The sequence below is a fragment of the Dipodomys ordii genome, unplaced genomic scaffold (assembly GCF_000151885.1).
Source record: "Dipodomys ordii isolate 6190 unplaced genomic scaffold, Dord_2.0 Scaffold96, whole genome shotgun sequence".
Taxonomy (NCBI): domain Eukaryota; kingdom Metazoa; phylum Chordata; class Mammalia; order Rodentia; family Heteromyidae; genus Dipodomys; species Dipodomys ordii.
Genome location: NW_012267312.1, coordinates 396,456 through 417,899, shown reverse-complemented (window position 1 = coordinate 417,899; position 21,444 = coordinate 396,456). Strand labels below are relative to the sequence as shown.

Below are 21,444 nucleotides of genomic sequence, written 5' to 3'. Positions count from 1 at the left end.
CCTGGTTTTGGGATGAGGGTTATGATGGCTTCATAGAACGTGTTCGGTAGTAAGCTTTCTCTTTCAATTTCATTGAAGAGTTGGAGGAGTATTGGACACACACACATTTTTAAGCCCACAGTTGCTCCCTTTTCCCAAGAACTAAATGAAAGGCATTTTAGTGACATCATTTAATTCCTATTCAAAGTTGTTCGTTCCCATTCAATAACTAAGCCATGTTTCAGCCAACACATACAGCTTTAATTCTTTCTTTCTAAACTTGAAATTGGGCCAAGATCAGATACCTAATTGATGTGAGCCAGTGAAAAGCCAAAAGCACACGACCCGTGGTTAAGAAAATAATAATTAGTGTAAACAGAACATTAAGCCAAGCAGAGTACCCTTGTAATGAAGAGCCTTGAGTGACTGATGTCATTACTTACTCAAGGCAAATTTCCTTCGGCGGATACTTTTTTTGTTTTCACTTTATTCCATAATCTCAAAAGTTGTGCAAGTGTACCTTTTGCCATATCTCCCAACCTTAATAGTAGTTATATAGAAAGGCTTTCTATGTCTTGCTTTTTTTTGTTTTTTTGGGGGGGGTCTGGTCATGGGGCCTGAACTCTGGGCCTGGGCGCTGTCCCTCAGCTCTTCAGCTCAAGGCTAGCACTCTACCACTTGAGCCACAGCGCCACTTCCGGCTTTTTTCTTTTTGCTTATGTGGTGCTGAGGAATCGAACCCAGGGTCTTGAGCATGCAAGGCAAGCGCTCTACCACTGAGCCACCTTCCCAGACCCTCTATGTCTTGTTTTTATACCCTAGAGTTCTTGAGCTACATGTGTCACATAGAACCCCATTATTATCATTGTTATGAGCCTAAGTAATCTTATTCCCCTCTGAACGTGATTCTAGGCTTATTACAAAAATAGCCATGTCAATTTAAAAAATAATAAAACAGAAACAATTGTTTCTATAGTGGCAACAGAGCTTGAAGTTGGGACCGTGGGCTTGCAAGCCAATACTAATCTAGTACAGGCTGGTCTGGGCAAAAATTTGACATTCTATTTGAAAAATAACAAAATCAAGAAAGACTGACTGTATAGCTCAACTAGTAGTGCATCTGTCTTGTAAGTATGATGTCCTGAGTGCAAATCCTAGTCAACCCATAGGTCAAATGAGGAATGTGATTAATATTCACTAATTGAGAATTCTGCACCCAGCCGTTTGAATTTGAAAGGCTTCATGTCTAGAAAAGCAAAGGAAGTATGTTAAAGCCTGAAATTACATGTGTATTAAAGGGTGAAAGGGGAAAGTTTTTAACCGAAACATCTTTTCAAAAAGGAAATAGAGAGAAAGCCAGGGACGATGAGAGAACAATTAAAACAAGACATGAATCTTACCCCAAATGAAGGACAGGGAGAGAAGACTGGGTGGGAATAACCCAGTGTGTGATGCAATCTTAAGAAAGGTTCAACAGGTTTTTTTTTTCAGTGTTATTAAGCCAGTCAACCAAAGGATCCCTTGTTTCCCACCGCATTCAGACATCAACAAGAAATGTGTGGGAAGCTTGGCTTGCTGCAATGCAGTGATGGATTTCACCATGAAGCTCCTGGGGTCCTCAGTGAGGTTCCAGTAGCTAAAGGCCTGCAGGTTCCAGCAGTGGATATTTCAAACTGCTTTGTACAGTTTAGACATAAAAGAACTGAAGACCATTTAACCTAGATTTCTTTACCAGATCCCTTGCCACATGGTCTCTACAACTGGATGGGTATCTAGATTGGCCATATACTTCATAGCTCCCTATTCTCCTCCCTCCCATAATACCTTAGTTTATTGTAATTGCTTGTATAAAATTTGTCTGTACTTACTTTTCTTTTTGAGGAAAAGAATTTTTTTTCTTCATTGCTACATTCCCTACACCTAGTTCAACAACTAACATAATAACGCTAAAAATATTTGCTGAAACTCACATTGGAGGACAAAATACCTAGTTTCTGTGCTTCCAAACTATCAATAATATGAAGGTCAAAGAAGGCAAATAATTATTTCAGATTAAATAAGAATAAAGAATATGACAACTAAATGCAATGGCTGAGCTTCGACCAGGAAATGAAAATGTAGCTATAAAGGCCACTAATGGGGTAACTGTCATCCTCAGAATAAAGAGTGTGGATGAGATTGTTGTACTAAAGCCATGTTAAATTTCCTGAGTTTGAAATTGAGCTGAGGTTATATAAGAGAGTGTCTTTGCTCTTGAGAAATAAATAGTGAAATATTAGAAGATAAATGGGAATGATTAACTCATGGGCAAATTATTCTCAAATGGTTCAAATATATATGCATAATATGATGCCTATAGCTATTATAGATAATACACAGACTGAGAGAATGATAAATTGGTAAATATAGCAAAGTATTAATAGCTACTGTATCTGAGAGGAGTATACAAAGGAGTTCTTTGAACATTCTTGCAAATCTTCTGCAAGTTTAAAATCATGTAAAATGAAAATGTTCTTTAATAGTGTTATTTCCTTAATGAATTAAGAACAAAAGTATAACCACAGTTAGAAGGCATGTATGAAGTTAGCAGTGAAGGTGCTAGAACACTCAGAGAAGTAGAGAAGGTATGCCAAGGAGGAAAATAAGCTGATTTAAAATACAAGTGGGAGATGAGGACGTGAAGGATAATAAAGATGACTATAGATTGAACCAGTTTACTTGGAAAAGCTGTTTAATGCAAGATGAGAAGCCAGAGCGAAGGCGAGGCGGTTGAATGGTAAACACGTGATTGGCATCCTCACAGTTGCTAGAAAGGCTACAATTTAGTACCTACCAGACTTAAATGCTTATTATCTTCCATACATAGCAAGATTATGCAAACTATTTTACCTGACAATCTTTAATGTTATGTTTAAAATTGAAGAGCATTCTACAATAGTATTTAAATTTCCTGAAAATAGTAGCTAGTAACAATCATTTTTGTTTGAAGATAGTTGTTATAGAAAAATATGACAAATTTGATTAAAGCCTTTTCTTAGACATGTAAATAATAAAAATTTAACTCAACAAAAGTTTTCTATTTGAGCATTATTTAAGAGTAAGGCAATTTTTATATAATAATAAGTCATAAATGTTTCTAAGAACCTAAAATGACCTACTTATATGTGGTTTCACTGTTTAACTCCCTTTTTCATAGGATTGCTATATATAACCACTTCCCTCAACTCTGGGGGGATTTAGTAGGATTAAAGACTTTTGACTTACTTTGTATTTGAAGATTCTTTTTTTTCCCTCCATCTTTGCTCAGCTAGTGGAATCCATGATGAATTCTCATCTCCAAGGGGTAAGCTGTTTTTTAGTAAGACTCAGTAGCTGGCTTAGGACTCCTTAGACATAGTGTTGATTCCTTCCTTTTCCTGTGTTTTGTTTCTTCCAGAATAATAGAATCTGTGTAGACACAATCGGCTATCATGCTTAGATACTATTAAGCATGTAACAGCTGTAGTTTGTTCACACATTGTTTGCATAATAAATATCTGGGCTCATATCAGAGAATTAAATAAGCATTTAGCTTTCTACTTGTTTAGCTTGAATAAAATTAGGAAGAAGAAGTTGAACAACAGACAAGAGTTCCTAGAGAATGACAACTCAAGTAGCAACAATGTACTTGAGTATTATGTGGTGCCTGCAGCAGATTGGGGGCAAAAAGAAAGAATTTAGAGTAAAAAAAAACTACATTTAAGAGGTTCTCTGACCTTTGAGTACTCTATAGAAGAGAGAAGAAGGTCGTTGTACTTAAGAAGTGATAGAAATGTAAAGCTAAGGTATCAAAACAAATAAATTATAATATCAAATAAAAAGGAAACCACATAAAAATGGAAAAGGGTTTTACATGAATTCATTCATGTTCAGCTCCTTAGCAAGAAGGTCCTTCAGTTACTGTTTTTAAATCGAAAAACAAAGAAAAATACTGAAGTGTTTGCCATCTTCAAATCGTTTATTTCTAGAGAGGAAAGGAAAGGAGAAAATTCTATTCTGCTCTCCTAAGAAACCATTAACTGAAGAGTATATTAGTGTCTGATAACTTTTATAGCAAAATACTCTATTATCTGGCTTGTTTTTATAGGGAATGTTTGTATATCTTGGCCAATGAATGGGATAAAGAGTTGCAATTTGCTTTAGAAGTACCTTAGAAATGCATAGTAGTATTGCACTTTCAAACTTCTTGGATTTTTAAGGAGGCTTCTTCAAAGGATGTCATTAATAATCTTCTCAGGTGCTTACAAAGCATGTATCTGTCAGCAGAATTAGAGAATCACCCAACTAAAGAACAGGTTTCACAATACCCTGAGACCTATTTTGTTCATTAGAGAGGAAAATGGCTTGTTTTAAGTCTAAATTGACATGCTTGCTAATTTCAGCAGTAAAAGCTGTTCATTGTGGTCAGGTTTAATTTAGAGTCCAGGAAGGAATAAAGTTGAGTTACTTTTACAACATACTTTTTAAATGAACTTTGAAATTTGAAAAGAAGAGAAAAACATGGAGTGATATATCTGAAAGTGAAAAGTAAAGAATAGTCCAGCTGTTTCAGGGTGAACAATTATTAAATAACCTAACATAAATATTTTAATTATTCTAATAAAAGTGTTTTCTGTATAAAATTTTCAAGTATTAAATTATGTACCATTTCCATATATATATATATATATATATATATATATATATATATATATATATATATATATATATAACACACACATTGAGCAAAATAATGCAAGTTCAAGCATGAGGACTGGCAAACACACACACTATATATATATATATATTACACACACACACACATATATTTTGTTGGTGCTGAAGGTGGTCATGGGGCTTGAACTCTGGGCCTGGGTGCTGTCCTTCAGCTCCTCAGCTCAAGGCTAGCACTCTACCACTTGAGCCATAGTGCCACTTCTGGTTTTCTGGTGGTTAGTTGGAGATAAGAGTCTTGCAGACTTTCTTGCCCGGGCTGGCTTTGAACAGCGATTTTCAGATCTCAGCCTCCTGAATAGCTAGGATTACAGGTGTGAGCCACCGGCACCTGGCTTCCAGGTATATTTTTCAGGAATATATCCATAGCCTCTAGAACCATACCTAGCATTTGAAAAAAAAACTATTTATTAACTTGCACAAGCTAGTAAATGAATAGACGAATTCATGTGGTTGTCTGGGCCTATGTAAAGGTCTTCATAAAATTTGAGATTGAGATTTTGCTTTATTGAAAGTTTCTGTGCAAATCTGTTTATTTAAGAGGACATCTATCAAATGTATTCAAATATTTGAGAGTAAGCATTACCACAGCAACTTCTCAGTTTGCTGTGTCACAGATGACCAGACTTTAATATTCTAACTCTGAAAAATATCTTATTTCATAAAAATCTGTCTGGTATTGTGTGGCTTCTACTTTAAGAATTCTTCAGTACTTTCCAACTTACTTATGCTACTTACTTCAAAAGCTGTCTTTGGCAATTTGTTCCATATTTCAAACACCCTTTTGTGTAAAGAAACCATAAAAGTTAGAAACCTGAAAATTGGATTTTTCTTCTGAGCAATCACAGCTTACAAATGTGGAAAATTTGTTAAATGTTCATCCCTCCATTTTTGAGAGAGAGAGAGAGAGAGAGATGCTCTACATAAATGTACAATGTTTGGGTATATGTTTCTCATTATCTCTATATTACCAAGAACAATCAAAGTTAAATTACAAAGCCTATCTCTCTGCTTCTTCACAAAAGAAACACCACTAAATGATTCCAACTTGGCTTTTGCAAAACTACAAGAAATCATAAAAAAAAAAAAACACCAGGAGCCAAAGCGCACCTAGTAGATCAGTTTCATTTTTATCCTTCACCATACTTTAGGTTTTCACTTTCACAAGCCACATGTATTAGTAAAAAGACCACCTTACTTAAAATCAGATAGAATGTATAGCTTGGTTATTAGTGTGGTTACTTTGAGGATAAAAATAACAAAACTGTGTAAACCATCTGTCATTGGGAAGAATGGAGAATTTAAGTACTGATTTCTAGATTAGCATTCCCAAACATGCCGAATCATAAAAGGAAATGTCCAAGACAGGTGACATTGGCTCACGCCTGTAATCCTAGCAACTCAGGAAGCTGCGATCTAAGGATCCTGGTTCAAAACCAGCCCAAGGAGAAAAATACATGAGACTCTTATCTTTAATTCATCACAGGAAAAGCCAGAAGTGGCACTGTGGCTCAAGTAGTAGAGTACTAGCCTTGAGCAAAAGAGCTCAGGGGCAATGCCCAGGCCTAGAGTTCAAGACCCAGGACCAGAAACAAAGAAAGGTAGATTTCCAGCCCTTCTTCCTAATTCATTAGTTCTGAGATATGCAAAGAAGTTTAGTGATTTCAATGGTAAGCATTTTGGGGGAAAAACTGATTTAACTCACTTATTTCAGCTCTTTATGTGTCAGGTACAAAGAAGTTAAATAACCCTTCAACTCACTTATGTAGTGTTTTTGCTTCTATGATAATTATAAACATTAATTTTATAACCTCTAACATGAGATATAAGCACAAATAACTTTTAAATATATTGCCATAATTCAGAAGTACCTTTCTTGTATGTTGGCTTAAGTAAACCAAGGTTCGCTGGAATGACTCCATCTAAAATCTTCAGTAGTGAAGCAAATCAATAATGAAGATTTCTACTTGCAATATTTTTTGGTGTCTAAGAATGAAACACATTTCTTGTTCAATTATTTTCTGTAAAGCCTTACATAGTAGAGATTTATATCTGGTAACAATTTTTTTTATTTCTAAAAGTGTTTTGGCTGGTTGGAATATTGTACTTTACCTTGTATTACACAAAAAAAGAGAACTACAAAATTAAATGGTATTTGTTGTTTCAGGCAACATTGCAGGATTTAGAACAGAGGCGCCCCCAGTTGGAAGAACTCATTACTGCTGCTCAGAATCTGAAAAACAAAACAAGCAATCAAGAGGCCAGAACAATTATTACTGACCGAAGTAAGTCTTTTAACAAGCATGGGAAACTCAAATCAAGATGCATGAAAATTCTGGTTATAACTTATATGAATATTTCTACATCAATTTATAGAAATAGGAAATCATTGGAGATTATAACTATTATACTGAATAAGATTTTTACTCCATACTGTTATATTTCAAAAGTGAGTCATTACAATGACTAGAAGAAACGTTTTTCAGTAGAAAGGGTGAAAACTGTTTCAAGGCAAACATTGTATGGAGGATATGAAGCACAGTAAGGCAGAACATTTACTCCTGGGTTGTCATCTATCAGGGTTGGCATCCATGGAGATACCAGACTCTCCTCATAATCTTGGTTGTTGGTTCAAACATGTAATTGCTACTTGGACCACCTTTCACTTGTCATCACTGTCACCATCTTCTTCCTCTCCCTCCTCCTCCTCCTCTTCCTCATCCTTTTTTCTCCTTTTTCTCTCCTCCTTCTTCTTCTCTTTCTCCTCTTTCTCTTTCTGCTCCTTCTCCTTCTGTTTCATGTGTGTACTGGTACTAGGGCTTAAACTCAGGGCCTATCCCTCTTGCTTGCCTTTTTATTCAAGGCTGACACTACCACTTGAGCCATAACTGCACTTCCAGCCTTTTACTTCCATCGCTAATGGCACTTGCTGATCTGGAAGTCTCTTGACTACTTTGATACCCTCATTGTCAAATATTGTATCATGGTGGCATGGTGGGAAAAATTATGCTGACCTAGACATTGGACAACTATTTTCTTCTTTACACAGAGTGATTTGAAGTGACTGTGGTCTCAGTAGTTATGCATAGCATCCAAAGAGAATCAGGAAAAACATCCAGAAAACTACTCTCTCTACCTCCATTTCCTTACATTTATCTCAGGAGTGAGGCCCAGGTGTCCTCTGCTATTAGTTTTTCCCCATTCTTTAGAATTTCCCCCTTCCTTCCAGTGCACGTGTTGACACTAAATTTTCTTGCTTTTCATACATTGCCTATACATTTCTCTTCTCACAACCAGAGGAATATTTTCTACTGCAGGAATGAAAATTTAAAAAAAACACACACTTTTTAAGCATCTTTTTTTCTTTCTAAGTTGTTTACGTTAGATGACGCCTAGGCTTTGACACTTAAAAACCATGAATTAGGAGCTGGAAAGGTGGCTCAGTGGTAGAGTCCTTGCCTTGAATGCATGAGGCCCTGGGTTCGATTCCTTAGCACCACATAAAGAGAAGTGGCGCTGTGGCTCAAGTGGTAGAGCTCTAGCCTTGAGCTGAAGAGCTGAGGGACAGCTCCCAGGCCCAGAGTTCAGGCCCCACGACTGGCCAAAAAAAAAAAAAAAAGAAAGAAAAAGAAAAAAAACATGAATTACGTACATCTTCAAAATGTACATTCTTCTATTTCAACTCATCCCTAAGGAAAAAGGGCCAGGATAGCTGACTGCCAATATGTTGGGAGAAGGCAAAGTGAAGACAGAACAAAGTGTTAGTATCTGAAAAGTTCTTTACCACCTTGCAACAGCTAGCCCAAAATACAGGAGGCAGAAAAGTATTCACTTAATGTATGGTTTATGCAGTCAGAGGCTGACGTCTCGATGTATGGGTAAGTAATTGTTTTCTTCTTTGAAAAACAATATGAACATTGGGAAACTTTCTTTTGAGAGGTACTGGGGTTTGAACTCAGGGCCTCCCACTTGCTAGGCTAGCATGTAATACTGCATTGGTTTTCTTCATGATGTAGATTATACTTGAATGATCAGAGAGCAATTTTGGATTCCTCTGCTAATATCCAGGGATTTCGATAATTATATTTTCTAAGCTTTTGCCCTTCACTCTATGAATATCTGCTGCATAATAGAAGGATTATAATGCAACTAGTCTAAAATGACATTTTCTTAAAAGCTGTTAAAACATGTCATGTTGCTTATTAGAAGTATTTGCCAAAATCTTGGATTTCCACTATTCCTGGGGTCTCTGATGCTGAACTAGGACAATTCTTACAGGATATGCTTATCTAAATAGTATCACTTGTAGCCCTTTTATATTTCAGTTTATTTGTCCATTTGAAATCTATGAAATGTGATGAAAATTCAATATTCAAAGTTTCAATAATCTTCAACTGGAAGTTCTCTAAATGTAGATTCAGCTTTTAAGGAAAGGGCCAAAATATAATACTTGTTCATAGAATCATATTTTTCTATTTAGTGATTTTGATCTTCCTTATTTATTGCACTGAACCTTCCACAGATATTAAAAAGGACTCAACTAAATAAAGAAAAGTATTTAATATATGCATAATACTGTACAGAAACAATTGACTCCGGTTCATAACTTTGAATAGTTTGGGAAATTACACATGGTTATTACATTCTATCAATAGAAAAACAGCAAAAAAAACCCTTCCTTTCTACTAGTAATAAACCTCAAATAATTGGGTCTGCAAAATAGCAACATGTTTTACAGTACAGAACTATTGCCATGACATCTGTTATTTTACACAATTATATTGATCAAAATCATGTTGTAATAATCTAGGTAGGAGAATAAGATTTATTTTAAGAGAACTCCAGGGAGAAATTCTCCTTCAATTCTGATGTTCAAATTGCTCCTTTTCCTTCAGTTCTTGTCTTTCTGAATTTGTCAACCATTCTAGTCATTTTCTCTTTGGGCAAAAGGGCCTAGTCAGAGTACAGAAAGCAAATAAGATGAGAAGAATTTAAATTTGCTTTCTCAGAGGTGTCCAAATTATGCAAAACTCTTATTCATGTCTAATAAGAGTAAAAAGCATGATACTTTATATAGCAGTGAGATGATACAGAAAAAATCTCTTTATTTTCTTATTCTGCTTAATTCACAACTAATATTGTCAAATATGGGTCCTCCGATTTTTTTTTTGAGAAACTTGCTTCTGTGACTTTTCCCTCTATATCCCTCATCACTGCCATTTGAAAGACCTAGAACAATAGAGCATATAGGTTTTGAGAGGTCAACTGCCTGGAGCTACCACTTAGCTTTGTGATCTTGAACAAATAACTAAACTTAGTAAACTGCTCTCAGTCTCCTCTTCCATAAGATAGGATTTGTTATTTCAAGGGTTAGGAAAATTAGATGAGCTAACACATGTAGAGCCTTTTACAGGAACCATAGTAAAAGTTCATTGAGTGTTCTTGCTATTTCAAGAACTAACATTTCATTGCTTTGAATGCCAATTAAGAAAGGGTTTAATGAGATCTTGGTAGCTTTTTGATTATTTCACTTCCAAAAATTATAAAAAAAGAAAAGAGAATCACAAGGTTGAAAGGGGAATGTTGCTTAGGAAAAGATAGAATAAGATGTATGAATTCAGGTTGTCAGTATTTTGGAAAGAGTACTTTGGTAAGCATTTTGTTTCGATAGTTTTGATATCCAGTATTTCCTAAAGTTTTTGACTCTACTACATAGATAGGAGGTAGATAGTACTATTCCCATTTTAGAGGCTTTTAGAACATAGAGACTTCAGAACATAAGGTTTAATGTCTGAGGAAAATGGGAAGTAATGAATAAAGATTTGACTCCATCCCTATATGGTGAGAAGGTTTGAGACACATGAAACAGAAAGTGAAGCAGGAAGGAATATTTATTTGACAACTTTAAACGTTATGCTAACCTGATACTATTAGAGGCTCAGTAGAATTTTTTCTCTTCTTTATAATTACCTTCTTTGTATTTGAGTGTCTAGTTATAGAATTGTTTCGTTTATGTGTAGCAGATTTACAAACTAACAGTAAATGTCAGTGATCTGTTACCTTTGTAAACTTTGCCTAGTACACTTACTTCCAGATGCCATGATTTCCTCATCTATCTTAAGGGACTAATTGCACTTGTTGCATGATTATAAGGGCATATCACTTTAAGGTTCTCATGAAAATATGTGACAAGTATGAGATGCTGAATAATTTACACAGATTGTTAGGGTGAGAGAACTTTGGTCTAGAGGAATTGGACTTAAGAGAATATAGAAGATGAACTTTTCATCATCTAAACCAGGGCATGACCTACAACAGGGCCACAGATAAAGAAATGATTTTTTTTCTTTTGGAATTATTTTTTTCCAGCTAGGGCTTTTTCAAACTAGTCCAGAATTCTGTGAGAAATTTGGTGACATCTTATAATTTAAAAAAAAAGTTATTCACATTGCATTGCTTAAAGTCCTGGTATATGGGGCTGTAGACAGCAGAATGCTCTGCTTGCTGTATGAGAATAAAAATACTCTCACCAGATTTTTTGACTTAACTGACAGTTTTATAGCAGTATTGTCAACCCATCATTCAGTGTTGCAACCAAATGCATGAGAGCCTACATGACAAACTAAAAAGACTGTTTTGTTGTCTCCATTTCCCTGAAATCTCTATTGCTAATGAAATGCCAGCCAATATCTTCCTCTCAGGTATTGTCTATTAGAGGCTTGCTTATTTTAGAGAAGTGGAATCAACCATATAAATTTCCTTCTTTTGACATCCAGCACCTGCTGTCAACCTGTTATAGCTACAAGCAGCTTTCAGAATTTACATCCATCAGGATGCCGCTGGCAACCAAAGAGTTCAGTTCAGTTCAACCAATATTTGAATGTTTACTCTGTGCCAGTTAATATCAGAGGTGATGGAGGGGTTACAGGGAGCAAAGATTCAGCATTTGTCTTCAAAATGCTTAAGATCAAATGTGAGTATTTGGACAAGTATGTTCAGGCAAGATCATCTGTGATATAGATTTTCATAGAGCAGTATTATAAATTAAGAAAGAGCTAGAAGAGAGGAGATTGGCTCTGAGTGCAGGGGTCTTGAAATGCTTCTACAAGGAGATTAAATTTGATCTGGTCATGAAGAAGACTGAAAAGCAGACGGTTACAGAGAGAAGGAAATTTAAGGAAGAATAATAGAAAAATGCAAAATTAAAACCGTATTAGTGATGATATGACAGATAAATTTCTAGATATGAGGTGTGGGGCGGGGGTATGGGTGTGTGTGTTGTGGAGTATAAGGAAAAAGTGGAGTCAATCAGACCAGAAGGGAGATAGTAGAGGTCAAGCTGGAATAGTAACGGTAGAGTGATTTTAAAATTACTGAGAATAGCTTACACAGAGAGAATGCCTGGTGAAAAGCAGGTGTAAGGACGAGACTAAGAGGTGGTTACCATTTAGCAGGTAAAAGCAAATATACCTCTATCCTTTCCAATGCCTGTTTTGGTTAAATAGATGCATTTAGACACATTTAGCAGAATGTGTTTCTGGAAAGGTTGCAGTATGTTTGGGGCCTGTGGCGGAGGCAACTCATCATGGCAAGATATGCAAAACAGATCATATAATGGTCAGGATGTGAGACCAAAGGAGAGAAAAAGACCAGTGTTCCATCATCCCCTACATCTCCAGTGACTTGAAGCCCTTTCTGTGGCCCCCAGCTCTTACAATTTTTACCACCTTGGCAATAAATCACTGTGGGGAGCAAAACTTTACCACATAGACCTTTGTAGGACAACTCAGATTGAAATTAGACTTGATGATTTCTTCAGTCGTCCTTACACCTATTTGAAAAATGATGCAATATTTTGGCAATCAGTGTAACCAAACTAAAGAGGGAGATTTATTTGCTATTATGTTCTTCTATGCAATACCATTGTTCTTTCACTTATTTTATACATTTTAGCATCATCAAGGAGAATTAATGAATGATACCAAAAAGTCTCAAAACAAGGGGAAATTTAGATTACCAGAGGTTCACAATGAATTGTAGACACATAAGAGAATTCAGTGGGCTTGTATGGTAATTGTATATAAAGTAAATTTTTTGTGTTGTATTGGGGTTTGAACTACCGGGTTCCTAAGCAAGGACTCTAACATTTGAGCCATTTCCCCCCCCTCCAAAAAAACCCCAACATTATTTAATAAAGAACTTATGGACTAGTGGCTTGGCTCAAATGGTATAGTGTTTGCCTAGTAAGTTTTATTCCCTAAATATCACAATAAACAATAAATAACGAAATATCAAATCCTTTCTTAAACCCCTAGGAAAGAATGAAAGCCATATAATATACATTTCTGTGATGATACTGGGGTTTGCCTTCAGACTTTGGACTTGCTAGGAAAATGTTCTACCACTTGAGTCATGCCCCCAACCATTTGAACTTTTTAATTTTTATCAGATAATTTTTCCTGAGACTGGCAATAATTAATTTAGTAATTAATTTCTGCCTGTCAATTAGCTGGCTTTCAGGCATGAGTTACCATACTGGGAGAAAATACCAATTTTTGCAAATAGTTTAAACTTCTCAGAAAAAAAAACCCAAAAGTAAATTTGGATTTAGTGAATCCTGGTAGTATAGGAAAAGGCTTCACAAAAGCAAATGACTTGTTCAAATCTGCTACAAAACAATGAGTTTCTTTAAACTTAATCTTGTTTTATTACAAATAATACTATTGTTTTCTTCCAGTGTTCTATATTAGTGATAGGAAGTGTGTTAGTCTCCAAAGAATAGAACCAATCTGATACATAGCCTCTGTGTGTGTATGTTTGTGTTTGTGTGTGTGTGTGTGTGTGTGTGTGTGTGTGTGCCTGTGTCTGTGTGTGTATTTTAAATAGGCAGAGGGAAAAGAAAGAGTTGAGGGAAGGCGACAGAAGAGAGATCTTAAGGATCTCACAGGATTATGGGGGTTGACAATTTTAAACTGTGGGGACAGGCTGACAGGGTTGAAGACCTAGGGAAGAGTTAATATTGCGGACTTGTCTTTTCTCTTAAGGCTTTCAATTGACTAGATGAAGTTCACCCACAATGTGGAGGGTTGCCTGATTTACTCAAAGACCCAATGATTCAAATGGCAATACCATCTAAACATACACACACACACACACACACACACACACACACACACATGTACACACACATATAGTCAGTACAAGTCCAGATTAGTGCTTAACAAATCACAGATTAGCCAAGTTGACACATTATCCCAGCATGGTTCCAAATGCTGAATGTTCTTTCACATGTAAATATCATGATTAAAAAAAATTATTAGTACTCAGTTAATAAGATACCTGGAACTACACCTGAAATTAATTAGAAAAAACTCTCTTCAACATTCTAATGCATTTTAAAGCTACCAGGGTAATAATAACCTATATGTAAAATAGTTTATCTACAAAAATATGTATATATGTTTTCTTTCTCCTAGCTGTATTAAATTAATACTAAACATCTATCATAGTTGTTTTAGTGTGTCTCATTTTGTACAATTCTGTAAGAGGATCAATATCAAAATACATTTACATATGATTTAAAACCAAATGTCCATATTTAATTAATCTTTCAAGTTGAATAAAGAATAGGAAAATGTACTTTATTAAAAATCATATAAATACAATTATGGACATAAACAGTACTTTCTACCTGCTTACATTCTCACCATGTTTCTTTTTTCATATTAAATATGTACAATTTGATTTATTATGTCTCAACAAAGCTGAAAAATGTATAAATAAAATTAAAAGGGTGTGATAATAATGGAATGTTTTACAAATATTCCAGATGTCAGTTTTATTGATGAAATCTCACCAACTTTTGTTCTCATCAAATTAGCACGTGTTATAGTGAAACAAGTTATTTGCTAAGAAATAAAAATGTGCATAATATTCTTAAGTTGGAAGTAGGGATAGATATTTCTTGATTTTTTTTTGGTGGCAAGAGGTCTTGCTATGAAGCACAGTCTGGCTTCAAACTTTAGATACTTATGCTTCAGCTTCTCAAGTGCTGGGATTACATCCTCCTTGATTTTTTAAGAAATTCCATCAGAAACTACTACATGGGTGATAGAATTGATAAAATATTAATATTATCCTGTTCTTAACTACTAGCTCATATATTGAGACTAAAGAAAGGATTTTTTTCCTCAGAGCTTTGATGAGTACTTGCTTCATAATTTTTCTCTTTTATCACACAACAATAAAAGGGGTTTTATTATGTCACTTCCCACATTCACATAGTATGTCCTGATCAGCCTAACCCCACATCTCACTACCTTCTCTTTAAACCACCCAAACAGGCTGCATCATTCTGTTTTCATCTACTCTCCTCAATAATCCTCCTCTCACTTAATTACCACCTACGACCAGAAGCTGCCCTACTTTCCTATCACTCATTTCATTTGTTTTAGTGTGCATTAACTGCTCCAAAAGATTACATTATGGTCATTATGGTTCTTTTTAAAGAGAAAAGAGTTGAATTAACCAATGTCCTACTTACCCACTTTAAAAATTAAACATAATGAACACAACTATTAAATAAACCAAATAACGATGGTGACATCTATCTTTTATGGTTTGATAGAATAAATATTCTGATAGATTAATACATTATGAGAAATATCACAAAAAGACAAAATGAGTCAATAAGTATGAGACAAAAAGATACAGACCCATAAAAGGAGATCACAGATTTTAAGGGCCAGCATATTTATCGTATGAACTAATGGGACATTGCAACAACAACAAAACAAAACAAAACAAAAAAACCTTGACCTTCTGTTATATTTTGGTACCTGTAAGCATGAATATGTATACTGTATCCTGGTGATAAGAATTTAGATGAGGCTAAGCCAAGGATTAGATCCATACCATGGACTGCTCCAAAAAGATACCCTCAAATCGCTCTTCATCACTTAGAAAATTATAGGAATTATAAATTTGGATTGATCATTTCTTTCTTTCCCAAAATTTCTTTGGAATTTGAAGTGATATAAGAAAATATTTTTGCCAGTAACCTTTTTATTTTTCCCATACTTAAAGCATTTAGAAATAAGCAGAAAGGTTTAATAGTTTATGGTGTATCTGCATGTATAGGGGAAAGTGGTAGTCATTCTATTATAATCAATGAATAGCTTTCGTTGTTACCTGTTGTTGCCAAGAAATTGCTCCAAAACTCAATGCCTTACTTGGTTGTGTAGGCTTGCTACAGAGTCTGAAATTATAACATCTTGTTATAAATATAAGTAATTTTACATCTAGAAAATGAATGTATAATGATTAGTATGTTTTCCTGTGTCTATACACATGATTTTTAGTATTTGTTTAAGATATTTTTCTGAGGCTGGGTGTTGGTGGTTCGCTCCTGTAATCCTAGCTACTCAGATAGCTGAGATCTGAGGATCATAGTTTGGCACCAGCCAGACAGGAAAGTCGGTAAGACTCTTACTTCTAAGTAACCACCCAAAAGCGGGATGTGAAACTGTGGCTCACATGCTCACATGATAGTGCTTGCCTGGACCAAGATAAAAAGGTCCAGGGCAGAGCCCAGACCCTGAGTTCAAGCCCCAAGACAGGCACATAAAAATATACCAAGAATTTTTTCTGAAGGTTTTGCTTCTTTTAAATCCAATTTAGGGTCTTGGAAAAAATACATTATCCATCAAGATTTTGGAATAAATGAATGAAATATTTTAGGATACTACTTCAATATGAACATAAGGCAAAACTATTTATATAGAATATTATCTTTTCAGCATTTCCAACTCCCACATAGCCTGTTATTACTGTCTCTAAGTGACTGGTTTGTAATAGTAAAGCCATTAAGATCCTTCTACAAATACCCATATTTCAGTTAATGCATTTGTACACAGTCATATACCACCCAATGGATTTACCTATATGTTTATAAGCTAATTGTAGGTTCCACATATGAGAGAAAACATTCAACCTAAAGAGGTTGGGTTGGGTTAAGGGGAGAGAGGTAGACAAATGAAGGGAAGGGGAGGAAAACACAGTCAAAATCTCAATGTATAAGCTATACTTTTTTTTAAAAATAAGGGAAGAGGTAGGTAGGGAAAGGGATAGGTGAGCATGTTGAAAGGGGTGACATTGATCAAGATGCATTGTATTCATAAACTGCTTTGTTGAACAGCAACTCCTTTGTACAACTACTTAAAGAGAATTTTTACAAAAGAAAAACTAGCCCAAAAGAGTCTCTGAAAAATCTATAGGGTAGTGAAAGAAATTATAACTCCAGCCATTACAGTCAGAAATTTCCCTTTCAAGTGAGAGCCATTAATCTGTTACCCTGGGCCACAGTTGGTTTTCATAGTAACATAGAACTGGTGAAGGAACACAAAGTAGGGATCGTGTATTAGCTCTACTCACTTGTCAGAAAACTGTGTACTAAACAACAGACAGTTTAGAAAGATAAAACTGAATCTCCAATGTACAGAATAAGAATGAGGGGAAACTCCTTTGTCTGTAATTAAAGAAAAAAATATGCCATGAATTGATGAAATCCAGTCAACCTGAAAATGCAAACAGCACTTATAATTATGCAGAATAATAAGGTGATATGAGCAACATAGGAATACTGTGACTTGTATTAGCCTTTTAAAACAATGACGCTACCTTTTCTTCTTGTCAAAGATTTGGTTTAGACTTACCTATTGTAGGAAGAAATGAAAGGGGAATACACAGTCCTCTTGTATTAAATAGGGAAATCTCTGTTATTGAAAGAATTTGTAAAGATACTCAGCATTTTTGAATGGCAAGATAAGTGTCTTTTTATAGGGTACCATGTAAGCATACTTCAGGGCATATAGTAATAAAAAGAATCAGACTCATTTTTTCATTCTTATTATCTGGCAGGGCAACGAAAATGCCCCTGTTTTTCCCTCACTAGCTAACAAGAACATGTCCCAGGGAAATTTAGAATATGGCGCATTTTAAACAATTTAGAACTGTCAAAATTTTCACTTTATTTATAGGGCAAATAAGATCTAATTTTATTGACATTCTAAAACATCTAATCTTACAATATAATAATACTTTAGATTTATGTTGTATTTTATAAGAATTAGATAAAGAGCTGTTATACATAGTTGATTTGATTTTCACAACAGCCCCTAAGGTAAGCATTGTCCCTCCTAAAAAATGAGGAAACCTGGATCAAATATATGAGTGCTCAAGGTTACATAGATAGCAAACGGTAGAGCTAGAATTTAATCCAACCCCTTTGATTCTATAAACATGTGTTAAATGAATCATTTTTCCCAAAACCCATGAAGAAAAGTAGTTTACACTTTGAAAGTCATTTTTCATTATTAATTTACTTTATTGCTATTATAGAGATGATATACAGTGGGATTATAATGATGTGAGTCAGGTAATGAGTATATTTCCTTGCATACAGTGTCTTCTGTTCCCTCATTCTCTCCCAGTCTCTCCCTCCTGTCTCCGCCCACCAGTTTCATCAATGTCTATCTAGTGAGTTCCACTGTTGCACTTTTTCACCTTTTTTTCCCTCAAGTTCTGTACCCTTCCACCAACCCTTCCAAAGATATTCTCTTGAATATACCATACTTAAGTTAAACTAAATTGAAAGAAATAAAGAGGGTCATTTATTGTAATTTTAAATAAACCAGGAGGTAGGTGGGTGGGTTAGTAGGTAAGCAGGTAGACAGGTAGGCAGGCAGATAGATGCTTTTCACCTTACAGTGGAATTGTATCTTGCTAATTCTATCCTAAGTTAAAATATGTAAAGTTCATTGAATGCACCTAACCTACCAAACATCCTCTCTGAGCAGTAAAATACATAGTAGCACAGTACTGGGTATTTACCCTGATGAGAGTGGGGCTGATTGAGTGCTACTATTCATCATAGCAAATATGCTCCCACATACCATGAGCTCAGGAAAATGTCAAAAATCAAAATCAAAATATTGTGTCAAGTTTTTGGCTACTGTAATTTCCAAATATTGTTCAAACTATCATAGGTCAAGACCATCTGTTATCCACCTATGTATGTGTAATACATTCACACATATGCATAAATATGTATGCATGTATGTATCTATATATTATTATGAATCATACATGCACATAGTAATAAATTATATTTATATATGTCTTAAATATATTAATATATTCATAAAAAGCTAACAACTTATTTATATTAATTCAACTCAAATAAGCTGGGGATGTACTAAATGGAGTGTTAATGATCCTCAGAGGGACTGATTCATATACCTTTATGAAAAGTCACATTGAGACCATTAAAAAATATGATATGAATATGGAAAAAATAAGAAGTATCAAACAAGCCTTCCAATCAGAGAAACAGGAACACTGTAGTCCAAACTGGAGATATGAAGGTGGGGAAAGTAGGCTCTCTAGTGTTGCTGCTATATATGTTAATTACCACAGCCAGAAGTTACAAATTCTAAGCATTGTTGGATCTCTTCATACTATATATGTTTCAACTCCCTGAATGAAAGGGGAACTTCAGACTTAAAACTCCTAGCAACCTGTTCTAAAAATAACAGTCACGCCATAAATACTTACTGATTGAATGGACTGTCTCACAAGGGAGCTGGCAACTAGTGCGGGCGCTAAGGTTCCACAATCATCTCCAAGACCATGAGTCACTATTGAGAATAATTAGTTTGAAGAGATTAATCAAGTGTTCTGCTTAGAAAACAAACAACAACAAAGTGAATCCCAAAGCAAACACCTATATTTTCAAATGTTCCATCAATTTCCAACCTTAAGGATCTGAGTCTTTTGAATATAATCTTTCATAAACATGACGAATTGGAATAACACCTTGGTCTGAGTCAGCTTATAACTCATCCTTGCAGAGTAGGAGCTAGTAGATCATTTGAAATATTCTTCATGTTGGATGGCCTGCTGATGTAAGTAAAATGGAAATAAATGGAAATACAGAGCTCTTAATCTTGAAAAGCTCAATTTCCCACCCTCACAATCCTAAAAGTAGATGTTTGGATTAAGTTTTTCTTTATCTTAATGAAAATTTCTTTGTCTTATCTCTCAAGCATAATATATATTAAAAGGGCTTAGAGAACTCTATTAATAGAAGTGATCTTCTAATTTAAGACAAAATGGAAAAATGAATTTGTGTTATGTAAAAGTAGTATGTGGCTGTGTAACATGTTGTCCAAAGGAAAAGTAGGACAAATAAGATGTTCTGTGGACATTAAGAATATCATATTCACTGCCTTTATATTTCATTAAGTAGATAATGAGTTTTTAAATATTTTAGGACTTACAACAACCAGATAAACCATGATGGTTTGCCTCAGTAAAGTACCAAAATCTGGAATAGACATTTGAGAGTTCTGTTCTAATATTAGATGTTTTTATTAAATGGTGTCCATATATGTCATGATTCTCAGATAGATAGATAGATAGATAGATAGATAGATAGATATAGAGGTAGAGATATATAGATATGTTCTAACAAGTTTCTCAGTCATTCAAAACAGTTTAACTTTAAATGTATTTTATTATCATATATTAGTTGTACAACAGGGATTTCCACATATGTATGCAGTATGTCCTGATCATCCCCATTCCCTCAATGTATCTCCCTTACACCCCTCCCCACATCTTTAAATGATTTTAACAGGCTTCATTGACCTAGTTCCATCCATTCAAATATAATACTTAAAATATATTCATTCTCATAAATTTTAATACATTTTTGTAGAGATCATATAATAGATCCATATCATGAATGCAAAAACAAGATTCCTGTTTCTAAACTCTATCCTCTAAACGTACTGGCATATCCAACCATCTAGTATGGATGAAAATCATTGAATAACAAGTTGTAATGTTAAACAAAAATTGTCATGTTTTAGGGATACAAGTAAGACAATCTTAAGAAAATATTTTTTTCTGTGAGTGTTCTAATACTGGGAGCTTGAATTCAGGGCTTGTGATCTCACTTCACTTTCTTGCTCACAGCTGGTATTTCATTACTTGAGCCAGGCTTGCAATCCATCATTTGCTGATTAGAGATGTAGTCTTACAGACTTTTTTGTCCTGGCTGGCTTTGAACCATGATGACCCAGGTCTCAGCCTCCTGAATGCTAGGATTATAGGTGTGAGCCTATACCTTAATGTTAATTGAAAATACCTTAATGTTAATTGAAAACACAAATTAGTAAATTTATTTTAATATGCTAAAGTATCTGAACCGGTTATTTTAATAAAAATTATATTCTTTGATATCACAGTATGCTGTGCTAATAATAAAAGAATGTGAAATCATGCTCACAAATGATTTAGCTCAATTAGAAGTATAATAGATCCTTTACTATGTGTATTACTGAATATTCTAAGTTCTCTTATGTATAAATTGTGAGTAAACTAAAGATAAACACTTAAACGTATCCAGATTATGATTACTATAATACTCAAAATAATTCAAACCAGTATGTGACACAACCTATAATCCCATCCCTTGGGAGGCTGGCACAAGGTTAAGAGTTTGAGGTACTTTGGGCTATAGAGCAAAACCTTGTCTCAAAAAATATAGTTCCAGGGGCTGAGAAGGTGGCTCAGTGGTAGAGTGCTTGCCTTGCATGCCTGAGGCCCTGGGTTCGATTCCTCAGCACCACATAAGCAAAAAGAAAAAAA

General features: G+C 34.8%; 1 protein-coding gene across 1 annotated transcript in view; it reads left to right on the top strand.

Annotated features, from left to right (window-relative positions):
• The window catches only part of LOC105993437 (dystrophin-like), a gene marked incomplete at its 3' end in the record, with an annotated part of 1,816,642 nt that overhangs the window by 1,406,354 nt on the left and 388,844 nt on the right, over positions 1 to 21,444 (top strand). The window contains 1 exon segment of the mRNA XM_013026710.1: positions 6,899 to 7,016. Coding sequence (XP_012882164.1) covers positions 6,899 to 7,016 — 118 coding nt within the window.